At 39.0% G+C, this 14,221-nt stretch overlaps 2 protein-coding genes and 1 non-coding gene across 6 annotated transcripts in view; 2 read left to right on the top strand and 1 right to left on the bottom strand.

Annotated features, from left to right (window-relative positions):
- The window catches only part of UBP1 (upstream binding protein 1), a 52,649-nt gene that overhangs the window by 18,973 nt on the left and 19,455 nt on the right, over window positions 1-14,221 (bottom strand). For 3 of the 4 annotated variants that reach the window (XR_008523804.2, XR_008523805.2, XM_002813974.4), the window contains exons 3-8: window positions 9,335-9,411; window positions 5,300-5,405; window positions 4,155-4,261; window positions 2,028-2,180; window positions 1,815-1,925; window positions 1,268-1,375 (exon numbers count right to left, since the gene is read on the bottom strand). Coding sequence is in view for 2 of the 4 variants with exons in the window: in XM_002813974.4 (XP_002814020.1) it covers window positions 1,268-1,375; window positions 1,815-1,925; window positions 2,028-2,180; window positions 4,155-4,261; window positions 5,300-5,405; window positions 9,335-9,411 (662 nt within the window). In the remaining 2 variants the exon portion in view is untranslated. The remainder of the gene's footprint in view (window positions 1-1,267; window positions 1,376-1,814; window positions 1,926-2,027; window positions 2,181-4,154; window positions 4,262-5,299; window positions 5,406-9,334; window positions 9,412-14,221) is intronic. The other variant, XM_003776290.3, reaches the window with a different exon arrangement.
- Window positions 1-14,221, top strand: part of FBXL2 (F-box and leucine rich repeat protein 2) — a 146,375-nt gene that overhangs the window by 130,576 nt on the left and 1,578 nt on the right. The gene's annotated exons all lie outside the window — the stretch shown is intronic.
- On the top strand, window positions 6,730-6,791 carry LOC112132873 (U7 small nuclear RNA). The gene has a single exon (XR_002914578.1). It is a non-coding gene; the product is annotated as a U7 small nuclear RNA (small nuclear RNA).

The following is a 14,221-nucleotide window of genomic DNA, read 5'->3' as shown; positions in this document are numbered from 1 at the left end:
CTAAGAACCATTGGTGGGTCTTCAGCTGAGAAATCAGAAGAAGATTAAAAACAAAATTGCTGGGGCGGGTGTTTTAGGAAAGAATATACAGCTGTTTTAACAATCTTTGATTCGATTTAAAAAAAAAAAAAAAAAGCCCAGTTAAAGAAAATGTGACGTGTGCTTCCAGTGGCACTAGGATGAGTACAATTTCAGTTTCATTGCATAGAGAAGCATTAAAACATTTTTATTCGATACTATAATTGGAAATGAGTTTCTTGTGATAGTGCTTGTGACAGTAACATTCAAAGTCTACATTTAACCACAGTAATTGTGATATGTGTAAGAATGAAAAATCCTCTGGTACTTTAATAGTGCAAAGACTGCAACAGTGAATACAGCAGTCATGAATACATATGATGACAATTATTTTAAATGATTCTTTAATGTTCTGTGTTTATATTTACTGAAGGTATGTAGCTGATGTAAGTTTGCAAAAGCAGGATCATCCTTTGTGGACTAATAGATGAAGAGTCATGTCATAAAATAAAGATTTGCTATACTTAACTGGACAAAGCACATATTCAACCAGATGCCCCCTGACTGCATATTGCGGGGGACCCAGGTCTAGGTGTAGCAAGGTACACTACTTTGGCCTGAAGCATTAATTCACAATGCAACTGCCAAGAAGAAACATGAATCCCATCAGAGTTTTTTTTTTTCTACCAGTGCTGCCAAACAGGCTCTTAGAAGCATAGACAGACACACATTTTTATACTACATGCAGAAAAATGTGACAAAGAACTGCACGTGTTAATGTCAAGCTTGCTGCCATCATCTAACTGTCCACAAAATTTTCTTATCAAGTATACACATGAGAAAGCAAGACCCTTTTCAGTTACACAAAAATAATAGCTAATTTACTAAAGAAAGTATTTTCAATTCATTTCAGTGCTCTTGAAGGAGGTGTGTGTGTGAAGGAGAGAGAGGGAGGGAAGGAGGAAGGGAAGGAGTCAGGGAGGGAATACATATCTCTGAGTGTCTTTTCTTCCCTCCAAAACCACCCAATATGGTCAACATTGTTTTTTGCTTTGTTTTAAAGTGTTAGATTTAGGAAATTTTCCTCAGTGAGGAACAAACAGAAGCAGGAAGTCTAAACAAAAGCAAATTGAATCAAGACATGGACATCAAAAACAATTTTGGCTTTACTTTGTGGTGGAAGTTGGTCCTATATCTAACACTGCACAAGGTTTCTTGCACAATGAAAAGAGAAGCAGAAGTCCCTTACACTGCCTCGCTTTGCCAGAGAATCACCGTAGTCTGCTGGCAAAGTCCGCTTGCTGGACTTTTTCTGCTCATGTTCAACTGCATCTTCAATTATAGGCTCAAGCCTCATCTGGACAAACACCAAAGATTGGGATCAATGTCTTTTCATTATACAAAGAAAGATCTAACACCCTGTTTCATGTCTCTTCAGTCCAATTAAACAAATGCATGACTAACAGGATTCAAAGTTAAAAAAAAATGCAAAACCCCAGCAGTGACAAAAATTGGACTTTCTAGGCCCCAACTTAAGTCTCTTGCCAACTTCAAAGTTTTTAAGGTCTGTTTCTAAGACCTCATTGGGATTTCAGCATCTTCATTTAAGATCCCACCCAGGAAACAGTCTATCAAAATCCCCAAATTTAAATATTTTCCCCAGAAATTTCACAGAGAATAACATGTCAAACTGCCACCCAATCTTCCCCAACCCTTTTGTAGCAAAACTCATCTTAGAAATAGACTAATATGCAACCTTTGCTTCTCTTCCAAAACCAAATGCTGTATTACATTACCTCTGTGAGGATTGTGGTATCATAGGACGGCTGATACTTTTCTTTTTCATGAGCTGTTCTCTTCTCCATCTTCTCTCGGTCAGTTTTTTGTTTCCTGTCTGCACCTTTAGGCTTAAAAACAAAGGATACTATTTCATCCATCAGGCTGCAGACATACAGCTTTACAGGCAAAACTGAGCCTTAATTATGGAAAACCCAGGTTCTCTGTCTTACCTTAAAAACTTTGATTTGGCAGCTAGCTGAGTGTAGATGATCTGTGTATTCTCCATTTTCATTCTGCTTAAAGGTGTCAACCTGGATCCTAAAGGGCACTCCCTTTTCACCTCCGTGCTTCCGTGGAGTAAATTCTGTGCTAATGCAGTGTACCTATAAAACGATTCAGGATGAAATGGATTCAAAGACCTTCCACTGGTTATTTTTCGATTTTGTTCCCTCTTGAGTGACCTGACACCACTATAAATTCAAGATCCTTTAAAATGAACTCATCACACGTATTAGCCAAATTATCTACGAACCTAATTGTTTTTAAGATATGGCTTCCCTTTCACAAATCCAACTGAGCCTCTCCAGACTTTCTGAGCTCTTGCCCATCACAATGCCTCTCCTCTAATGCAGGACTTGGCTCCAATCAGGGGTACAACACTACAGTAGCTTCCTATGTATACTGCCCACCTCTACCTTGGACTGTCTGCTAATCTCAGACCCAGGGTACTAAGCCCGGTTCAATCCACAGCAATCTTCACCTCATTGTTTAGAGCTTCTGTTGTTTGCCCTCTACTGCCATTACCCCTGCTCTACCCAGCCAACCATCTTACTGCCGTTCCTACCGATACCAGTTTGTGATACTTTGCCTGGGGAAATTTTACAGTCCAGAAAACCCACTACCCACCCTATTCTGTATCCATCTAAACTCTTTGGTCATTCAGGATCCAGAGGGCAATACTTATCTTCCACCACTCCTGCCCTGTCTCCTAATAACCACCCTGGATAACAGCCTTAGAGTTTCACACAGAGTTAACAGCAAGACCTTGGTCATTTCTGACTGCTGCACATCCCCCTCTTCTAATGACTCACTATTAAAACTGATCTCTGCAATATGACAACACAACCTGATATGTAAAGCCAGGTCTTGTATCACTTTGATCTACTACATAACTAGTTGCCTTATAGACAAACACCAACAGTATGAGTTTACATCAATATTCGATGGATATAAACCATGCCCCCAGGGATTAACTTATGGAGAATAATATTGGTAGAATACCAAAATGCAAAATACAAATGATTTTTTACAGTTCATGCAAAGCATAGCTTATGAAGGCTGGTCAGCAAGTAAGTGGTTTTCCTTTTCTATATATTACCTACCTGGTAGTTTAAATTCCACCACATACAAATTTGAACATTCTGGGTATTAGAATTACTATTTTTTTAAAACACAGAATAATGATATTATAGTTACTTTTTAAAACTCATCTCTTAGAGACATGATATTTATGGATGAAATGGTATGTCTGAAACTTGCTTTAAAGTACTCTAACAGGCTGGGCATGGTGGCTCACACCTGTAATCCCAGCACTTTAGGAGGACAAGGAAGGTGGATCACTTGAGGTCAGGAGCTCAAGGCCAGTCTGGCCAACATGGTGAAACCCCCATCTCTACTAAAAATACAAAAAGCAGCCAGGCACTGTGGTGCACACCTGTAATCCCAGCTACTCGGGAGGCTGAGAGATGAGAAGAGCTCGAATCTGGGAGGCGGGGATTGCAGTGAGCCGAGATCATGCCACTGTACTCCAGCCTGGGTGACAGAATGAAACTCCATCTCAAAAAAAAAAAAAAAAAAAAAAAAAAAGTGCTCCAACAATAACTAAAAGGGGGCGGAAACTACTCAAAACTGCTAAAGCCAGGTGATGGTTACATGGACAATTAGTCATCATTATTATCCTATTTGTAGAGGTTTGAATTTTTCAGTATTAGAATGTTTTTAAAATAATGCTAGAAGGAATTTTAAAACCTCAACCTTTTTTCAATCATATCCTTTTAAATAGCAGCTTTTGTTCAAGAGAAATACATCTCATGAAAAATAGACATTTTCATTATTGGGACTACTAGTGGTAAAAATAACATTTGAATAATACTTTACATATCATAGAATGTCTTCATATATGTTAGTTTAAAATAGGATGAACTTAACTAGATTAAACCTAACTATGTATATAGAAAGACACTACAACATAGTTTATAAATAGACATTTAAAGGAAATGATACTGTATCAAAAATTCAATCCTACCATGACCTAAATAACTAGGTTAATAAGCTTCTAATAATGTAAAAATCCAAACCTGAATGAAAGCAGAGGTGCGTTTTGCTGGGTCCCACAGAAATTCAACCGCATTTAACTGGCTTGGATTCGTCCTTGTGTCAATTATTCCCACAGACATTGGAATATCTATGTTTTAAAAAGAAGTTACATAAAAACTCATCCACTTTAAATAACTTAAAAACTTACAACTTACTATATTATGTTCTAATGAAATAACTGTAACTGCTTTGAACTCTGTCCTTCAGTGGTCTCCATGATCAACTTCTTCAACATCAAAACCCACCCTAAATGAGTATCATAGTTTCCCCTACCATGGTTTGTATTTCATTTTTTTTTTAAGAATATGATAAGGCTGAGCGCGGTGGCTCACGTAATCCCAGCACTTTGGGAGGCCAAGGCAGGCATATAACCTGAGGTCAGGAGTTTGAGACCAGCCTGGCCAACATGGTGAAACCCTGTCTCTACTAAAAATACAAAAATTAGCCAGACACATTGGCACATGCCTGTAGTCCCAGCTATTCAAAAGGCTGAGGCACAAGAATCGCTTGAACCCGGGAGGCGGAGGTTGCAGTGAGCCAAGATTGCGCCACTGCACTCCAGCCTGGGCGACAGAGCAAAACTCCGTCTCAAAAAAAAAAAAAAAAAAAGATAGATGGTTTACAATTAAATGGTTTCAAAATCATAAAATTCCGGGTTCACATTAGTTCAGCACCAAAAAGCTACTTGACGTTTTAACTATAAAACAACTCTCTCGGTTCTTTATAATACAAGGATGGGGAAAAAATAAAAAGAAAAAAATGTATACATACATACATATATATGTATGTGTGTGTGTATGTATATATAGAAAACAACTCTCAAGACACAAGATCCTAGACAGGCATGGTGGCGAGCGCCTGCAATCCCAGCTACTCAGGAGGCTAAGGCAGGAAAATCACTTGAAGACGGGAGGTAGAGGTTGCAGTGAGCCAAGACTGTGCCACTGCACTTTATCCTGGGCGAGAGAGCAAGGCTCTGTCTCAAAAAAAAATTAAAAAAAAAAGACACAAAATCCACAAACACCAAAACTTTCCCCACACAAGTAATTCATGATGCCAACACAACACATTACTGGCCATAGCTACAATGCCCTCATCTCCATGGTCTTTTGATCACTGTCTATACCTAAATCAAGAAGTCTGTCTCCTGGGCGATTCCACTTCCATCCTTCAAGTTGCTGATGCTCTGTGTATTGTAGCCGTCTGTCATGGAATACAACCCTTATGATGCTCTGTGGAATAAGTGAGGAAAATGAGTACTTTTAAACTGCTCCAGCTAAAATGCAGGACCATTTCTACTTTTTATGTGTTAACCTGTAGCAGTAGAACCTACACAACTAGATTGTTTTAAACATTCTGTAAGTGAACTCTTTTGCCCTTGGATACCTGGATTATGGTACAATTATTTGGTGCAAAGAATTATAACTCAAAAATTAAAATTATAAATAGAATGGTAACTTAGGTATTGATTTTATAAAATAATTTGCTATTGCAATTCAAAATTAAGGTTCTTCCCACTAAAACTAATGAGCAAGAATTACATTCCTATAAAGAAAATACCAGATGCACACAGGAGTTATTAAAAATGAAAAGATGGAGACAGAGAAACCCAGGCACAATGGTAAAACTTTAATTTAAAATAACAGTTAACAATTGAGTTTTTTTGGCTGGGCGTGGTGGCTCACACCTGTAATCCCAGCACTTTGGGAGGCTGAGGCAGGCGGATCACGAAGTCAGGAGATTGGGACCATTCTGGCTAACACGGTGAAACCCCATCTCTACTAAAAATACAAAAAATTAGCCAGGCATGGTGGTGGGCGCCTGTAGTACCAGCTACTTGGGAGGCAGAGGCAGAAGAATGGTGTGAACCCGGGAGGCAGAGCTTGCAGTGAGCCGAGTTCGCACCACTGCACTCCAGCCTGGGTGACAGAGCGAGACTCCATCTCAAAAAAAAAAAAAAAAAATTGAGTTTTTAAAAAAAAGAACTGGCAAAAAACAAAAATCCAACACACTGCCCACTGCCTTGAAAAAGAGAACTTAGGCCAGGTGCGGTGGGGCTCATGCCTGTAATCCCAGCAGCCAATTAAAAGTAGCAATTTTTTTCTTTGAGATAGTTAAAGAGTACCATGTGGGAGAAATTTATAGGGCTCAGTGGCTGCTTTATTCCCATCTTCCTCACCTGCACCCACACCTTCAGGGCCTGTCCAAGCAATTACCCAGCACCCACTTCACACCATCACCTGACCAGAGCAAAACTCTCATAGTGATGGTGCATAGGCTAGTGGTGGCCCCTAAGACACCAATGCCAGTGGTTCACATTTGCTAAACAGCTCGTCTCCAGAAAAGTACAGCACAGAAAATATCACAATTCTAATTGTTCCATATTCAGTAAGAACCATACTAAATACACATATTCAGATGAAAACAGTATTAGAATACAGGTATTAGACTTCAGAGCTTTACTAAGCCCCATTCTAGAAGGTCAGACTAAAATACTAAAGAAGATAAAAGGAGGACCAAAGTTAGGAAATTACAAGATATATAAGAAAAATTCTAGCATTATATAGCTCTTTTACAATTTGTCTAGCAGGTTTTCCAGTTTCTACCAGAAAACCCTACCCAAAAAAGAACAGAAAGGAAAAAAGAAAGGAATGAAGAGGAAGGGAGGAAGGGAAAGAAAGAGAGGGAGGAGGGCGGGAGAGAGGAAAGGAACTTCTTACATGAAACAGGGAGAAAATCTCATTATCTGAAAGTTCTCCCTAAAAGGAGATTGACTGCATTTTCAGAACTAGCAACATGTGATGGGGCCCTAACAATAAGACTAAAAGAAAAAAACAGGACAAAAAAAGACGAAAACAGAACAATCAGAGAAAGCACATTGCTAAATATGTTCCGCACATTCAAGAAGTTCCAAAGCACCTTCGCAAACCTATCACTCAATCCCCAAGGTTCCCTCCCAAATTTAAGTAGTATAGTCGAAGATCCTAGGGCCAGTAAATAAAACTCTAGAAATTTGAAGCATATTTTAGGGATTCTCTAGCTAAAAAAAAGATGTAATTTCCAAGAAATTCATCCTGCAGTCTTTGGTAGTAGCAGACAGTAGCTCTTAATCCCAGACAAGCTTACAGAATATAACTGGATGCCTGGCACATCCACCAAAAATCACACAGCTGGCTTATCAAACAGACGATGAAGCCAATGTAAAATGCTTTAAAAATTACCCCTCTTCAATCAGTGGGCTAAATATTTAGATACTGATGCCTTCAGAATAAGTAACCTTGTCTAGGTGGAATATACTAATGTCAGCAAAACATTCACTGTGCATTTATAAGTTAATGGTTTTACTACTAACAATAGTTCATTATGTCATAATGAGGTGTCATTTTTCCCTTAATTTATTTGCTTGCATTAATTTTGTACATTAAATGTTTTTACATGTTTTAATTTGGAAGTAAATACAAGGAAGGTGAACTTAAAGCAGTCATACAACTTTACCCTGCCATCCCAAGTTAATCTAACAGGTATTTTAACCAGCTTGCCAAAATATTTTAAACATTAGGTATCATCTATCAGACTAATTATTTCTAAATCCTACCACCTATTCAGGGAACTGCCCTGGAAAGCCAGCTTGTCTCCACTGATAAATGACAAAGACAATTGCTTCAGAATTGATTTTCTTCAATGCCTTGATGGACACTGAATTTTGGCATTTGGTCTGGATGTCAAAGTTTGTTATATTTTCCTCAGAACACTGAATGGTCATGAATGAAGAACTGAGTTAAAATTACAAATTAGTAAATTCTATAATCCAGCATACACAAAAAAAGCACAAGGGGGAACAGATGAAACAAGTCTGGCAAATTGTGGAGAATGTTGAAGTTGGCAGGAGAACTTATGAGAACTCATGATATATACCAGATATATTTATTATATACCACCATATGATGGATATATGTGGATTCATTGTACCATTCTCTTTACTTCTGGGTATGTTCAAATTTTACCATAATGAAAGGTTAAAAAAATTGTTCTAACATTTTTGGATCCAGTTTTAAAGACCTCAATATAGGGCCCATCAAATCCTACTAAATTTTATTATGGGGTTTACAACTTTCCAACCTTTTTAAAACAACTTTCCAACCCTTTTACACTGATACATTAACAAAAAAAAACCAGGACAAAAAAAGACGAAAACAGAACAATCAGAGAAAGCACATTGCTGAATATATTCTGCACATTCAAGAAGTTCCAAAGCACCTTTGGTAACCTATCATTTGATCCCTAAGTAACATTCCAGGTGCCCTCCAGGTACTGGGCAGCTGGCTTTCCCAGACATGCCAAATTAGTTAACACACCAACTTTAGACTGCCTGAATCCAATTCCCACCACAAGGCTGCCCTTCCCATGCTTACCCACTAAAAAGGCAGATCCACAGAGGGCAGGGTCTTTCCAATAGAATGCCCCTCCACACTGAGGGCCCAGCAGCACCTGGGCCCTGACATGCCACTCTGTAGGAAGATGGAAGGATCAAGAGAACTTGTCTCTTGCTAACACTTAGCCACATGAGGTTTTAACTTTCCCCAATTAAGATTCTTTCATTAACCCTGCCCTGTAATGCTATGGAATTTATAAACAGCCATGATGTATGATGGATACAGGCTAGGAGGGGCCAGGGGGCAGGGATGGTTCTGAAGATACATCCTAAAAGAACAGGTTAGCTGGAAAACAGCTATGCCTCCTATACCTAGGATGACTGACTTCTTCATTCAGATACATGAGTAGGGTGAACAGAGATTTCTATTTTTTAAATGAAACTTTACAAGGTAAAGGATTTTTTAAATTTTTATGCCAACATTGACATTCTTCCCCATATTATCTTTTACTTTTAGAGAGGCTTATAGGTTTTTGTTGTGGTGATGAGTTTTTTACCCCATAACTACAATTAACTTTTCTATTGCTCCTTGATTTCCAAGGGTCTTTCAAAATTACTCTACCCAATAACTGCTATAATTCCCATTTTACAGGTGAATAAACAAAATATAGCTCATAAAGTTAAAAAGTTGTAATACAACAATTATTGAAGTGAAATTAATTTTTTTTAAAACAAAAACTCATTCAATCACAGCAATATCCATTGGGAATTAAAATGAACTGTCCTTACCTTTACTAATTTTCCACTGATCTCAGGCATATCACCCATTTTCCGATTATCCAGCATCCGAATTTCATATGACTGACCTATTTAAAGAAATTGTGTATAAAAAACAATCCTAATAAAGAACATGTATAAAGAACATTACTTTGCTTAACATAATTCAAATTCTCAGAACATATATTACACAATGATAGTTTGTTAATTTGCTACGGAAGCAAATTCAGGTTGATCCTTCTCTTCCCTGAAAATCACACCAACCTTCTGTTCTTACATTATTACAGGAGACAAGAGTTTCTCTGTCAATTTATCTTCATCTGCCACTCTCTTACACTAAATTTTTATTATGCTTGCATTACCTAAGACTAATTTTTGTAACAGCTTTTCTGAGATATAGTTTACATACCATAAAATTCACATTTTTAAAAAGTGTGTAATTCATTGGTTTTCAGTATAGTCAGAGTTGTGCAACCATCACCACTACCAGTTTTAGAACATTCGCATCATCCTAAGAAGAAACCTCTATTAGTCACTTCCCATCCCTCCCCCACCTGGCCAACTGCTAGAGATCACCAATCCACTTTCTGTCTCTACAATTTGCCCACTCTGGATACTTTCATAAACAGAATCATACAATATGTGGGTATTTGTGCCTTGCTCTTTAAACTCAGCATAATGTTTTCAAGGTTCACCCATATGTAGTATATATCAGTCCTTTTTATTGCCAAATAATATTCATTCCTTTTTATTGCCTAATACTATTCCATTGTGTTAAGACCATACCAAATTTTGTTTATCCATTCATCAGCTGACGGATATTTGGGTTGTTTCCCCTTTTAGTGTTTATTAGAAAACACAGATATTCATACATCAATCTAGATAATTAGGAAAATGCTGCTGTAAAACAATTAATAATGTACTCCAAACCCACAAAAAATGATTTCTGGATTATCTGTTATTAAATAATAAAAGTGATAGTATAATTTGGCATGCAGAAAATCAGTAAAAATTAAAGAATGCTTATAATATCACATGAAATTGAGAATCTTTGTAACTACCAACACCTTGTCCATACTCCCAGGGGGCTTACAGAAAAATATACAAAGGATTCTAGATTATAGGGTCAAAATTCAACAAGGGGTTATCAAAATACAACTATATCACTCCAAGGCTGGTGAAGGAAAACGGCATATATATAGTCTGTTACAAAGAAAAGTTGCTTACATTCATTCAACAGAGAAACACTAAAAAACACCTGTATGGCAAGAAACATTTTTAAAAAGTTAAACTAAGACACAGATTGGAAGAAGATATATGCACTATATTTACAATGGATCTATATTCTGAAAACAGTAAGAAATAATTTTCAAAACGAAGAATATAAACTTTTGAAAAATACACCATTTATGTTTAAAATTACACTCAACCTCACAAGGATTTAGGAAATAAAAATCAACAAAAGGTTTATGCTGATTATCAGATCAATAAGAAATATTAATTTTTATTTATTTATTTATTTTGACAGGGAGCTTCACTCTGTCGCCCAGGCTGGAATGCAGTGGCGCAATCTCGGCTCACTGCAACCTCCACCTCCCAGGTTCAAGCAATTCTCCCTGCCTTGGACTCCTGAGTAACTGGGATTACAGGTGCCCGCCACCACGCCCAGCTAATTTTTATATTATTTTTTAGTAGAGACAGGGTTTTGCCATGTTGGCCAGGCAGGTCTTGAACTCCTGACCTCAGGTGATCCACCCGCCTCAGCCTCCCAAAGTGCTGGGATTACAGGCATGAGCCACCGCACCCGGCCATAAGAAGTATTTAATTAGGCTGGGCCCGGTGGCTCACGCCTGTAATCCCAGCACTTTGGGAGGCTGAGGCAGGCGGACCATGAGGTCAGGAGATAGAGATCATCCTGGCTAACATGGTGAAATCCCATCTCCACTAAAAACACGAAAAATTAGCCAGGTGTGGTGGCACGCACCTGTAGTCCCAGCTACTCGGGAGGCTGAGGCAGGAGAATTGTTTGAACCCAGGAGACGGAGGTTGTAGTGAGCTGAGATCACGCCACTGCACTCCAACCTCAGCGACGGAGCGAGACTCCATCTCAAAAACAAACAAAGAAGTATTTAACTAAAAATCAAGTGGGCAAGTGTGGGGGAGAAATAACCTTGAATAATGTACAGAATATAAACTAAAAAGTCTTTTTAAAAGGCAGTGTGTGGCTCCACCTGTCAACAAATTAAATACTATACCCTTTGACTCAGGGATTCTGATTGGTCAAGACAAAAGAAAAATGTGTAACAGAGGGAATATTTGCAAGTGGCATTATACATAAAGGGCTAATCTCCCCAATACATACAGAGCTCCTATAAAATTTTGAACAAATGGGCTGGGTGCAGTGGCTCACGCCTGTAATCCCGGCACTTTGGGAGCCCGAGGCAGGCAGATCACCTGAGGTTGGGAGTTCGAGACCAGCCTGACCAACATGGAGAAACCTCATCTCTACTAAAAATACAAAAATTAGTTGGGCATGGTGGTGCATGCCTGTAATCCCAGCTACTTGGGAAGCTGAGGCAGGAGAATCGCTTGAACCTGGGAGGCAGAGGTTGCAGTAAGCTGAGATTGCACTGCTGCACTCCAGCCCGGGCAACAAGAACGAAACTCTGTCTCCAAAAAAAAAAAAAAAAAAAAAAAAAAAATTGCTAACAAATGTCCAGTATCCCTAGAGGAAAAAAATGAGCAAATGAAATGGACATGTGGGTTCACAAAAGAAGGAAATGCCAACAGTTCTTAAACATATTGAAAGACACTCAACTTCCATTAGAGAAATGCAAATTAAAACCACACTGAAATCATTTTTCACCTATCAGATCAGTATAAATCCCTGTTTTCTGCTGTATTAGATGTAAAGTGTAACAGAAAGAAGACTTGAGGATTATTCCTGATTTTTGATCAAGGAATTGAAGAAGAGTCACCATTTCCTGACTTCAAAGACAGCCAGGAGCTGACGTGAGGCAGAAAAATCAAGAGTTGGCCAAGTGGAGTGGCTCACACCTGTAATCCTAGCACTTTGGGAGGCCAGGGCAGGCAGATTACTTGAGGTCAGGAGTTCAAGACCAGCGTGACCAACATGGTGAAACCCCGTCTCTACTAAAAATACAAAATTAGGCTGGGCGCAGTGGCTCACGCTTGTAATCCCAGCACTTTGGGAGGCTGAGGTGGGTGGATCACGAAGTCAGGAGTTTGAGACCAGCCTGGCCAACACAGTGAAACCCCGTCTCTACTAAAAATGCAAAAATTAGCTGGGCGTGGTGGCAGGCACCTGTAATGCCAGCTACTCCAGAGGCTGAGGCAAGAGAATCGCTTGAACCTGTGAGGTGGAGGTTGCGGTGAGCCGAGATCGCGCCATTGCACTCCAGCCTGGGCAACGAGAGGGAGACTCCATCTCAAAAAAAAAAAAAAAAAAACCAGAAGAAAAAAAAGGCTCTATAACACTTGCTATGCTTAAAGTGGTTTCCCTATTGGAAACTATTATATTCTTCAATGGTAATATCCATTGAGAGAACAACCAGACTTTTAGAAATTTCCTAATTTGTCCCCCAATCCATAATTATTTTAATATCACGGCTTCCTGAAACAACAGTCTAGGTTGTAACTGAAATATAAAGAAGGATCCAGTATTAATGAAATATAAATATAGTCCAATAGTAATATTCTATGAGATGCTAGTCCTATTTTTAGCTTTATTTTCTCAATTTACTTTTCATGTTTTATTTTTTGTTCCATTTTTGGCTCAGAAATGCAAAAATTCTGCCAGAGTTGAAAAACATAACTGTTGTGATTCATGTCCCCACCCACCTTTGAAGACACATACTCTAGTCTAGCTTCATCAAATGGGACTCCAGGGCAACATGGAGCCCAAGATGTGACAGCCCCCACTTTCCTAAGTTCAATGCTTTAGAAACCTTATTTGTAAAGTCCTATTCCTATCATGAAACTTTAGTAACATGAACTGAAACTAACCAGGAGGAAATCTACTGTTGTGAAAAATGAAACTAAGCAAAAAGAACTTTCTGAAATATTTAACGGAATTCTTAATCCAATAAACATGCTGTTTCTAGGGCCTTATATCTGTAGTTTATTAACATTCTTTTTTCTTCTTTGAGACAGAGTCTCACTCTATTGCCCAGGCTGGAGTACAGTGGTGCAATCTGGGCTCACTGCAACCTCCCTCTCCCAAATTCAAGCGATTCTCATGCCTCAGCCTCCCAAGTAGCTGGGATTACAGGTGTGTGCCACCATACTGGCTTTTTTTTTTTTTGGAGACGGAGTCTCACACTGCCATCAGGCTGGAGTGCAGTGGCACAATCTCGGCTCACTGCAACCTCCGCCTCCTGGGTTCAAACGGTTCTCCTGCCTCAGCCTCCTGAGTAGCTGGGACTACAGGCACGTGCTAGTACACCCAGCTAATTTTTGTATTTTTAGTAGAGATAGGGTTTCACCATGTTGGCTAGGATGATCTTGATCTCTCAACCTCGTGATCCACCCGCCTCTGCCTCCCAAAGTGCTGGGTTTACAGGTATGAACCACCGTGCCCAGCCTAATTTTTGTATTTTTAGTAGAGATGGGGTTTCACCATGTTGGCGAGGCTGGTATCGAACTCCCAACCTCAGATGATCCACCCTCTTCGGACTCCCAAAAATGCTGGGATTACAGGTGTGTTAATTAACATTCATAGCAGAGTATTCTCCAAGTAGAATTTGGTCTCCAAATGAAAATGTATTTGGGGAGTAACAAGGAGAAATTCTTTTCATTTGAAGAGTTAGGGGCTGATCCAGCAGTAGCAAGTCAGCAAGGGGGTAAGATCAGAAGTCTCACTCACATTCAGGTGTGGAA

Source organism: Pongo abelii, chromosome 2, assembly GCF_028885655.2.
Source record: "Pongo abelii isolate AG06213 chromosome 2, NHGRI_mPonAbe1-v2.0_pri, whole genome shotgun sequence".
NCBI lineage: Eukaryota > Metazoa > Chordata > Mammalia > Primates > Hominidae > Pongo > Pongo abelii.
The sequence above is the reverse complement of the archived record's forward strand: the minus strand, read 5'-3'. Positions and strand labels throughout refer to the sequence as shown.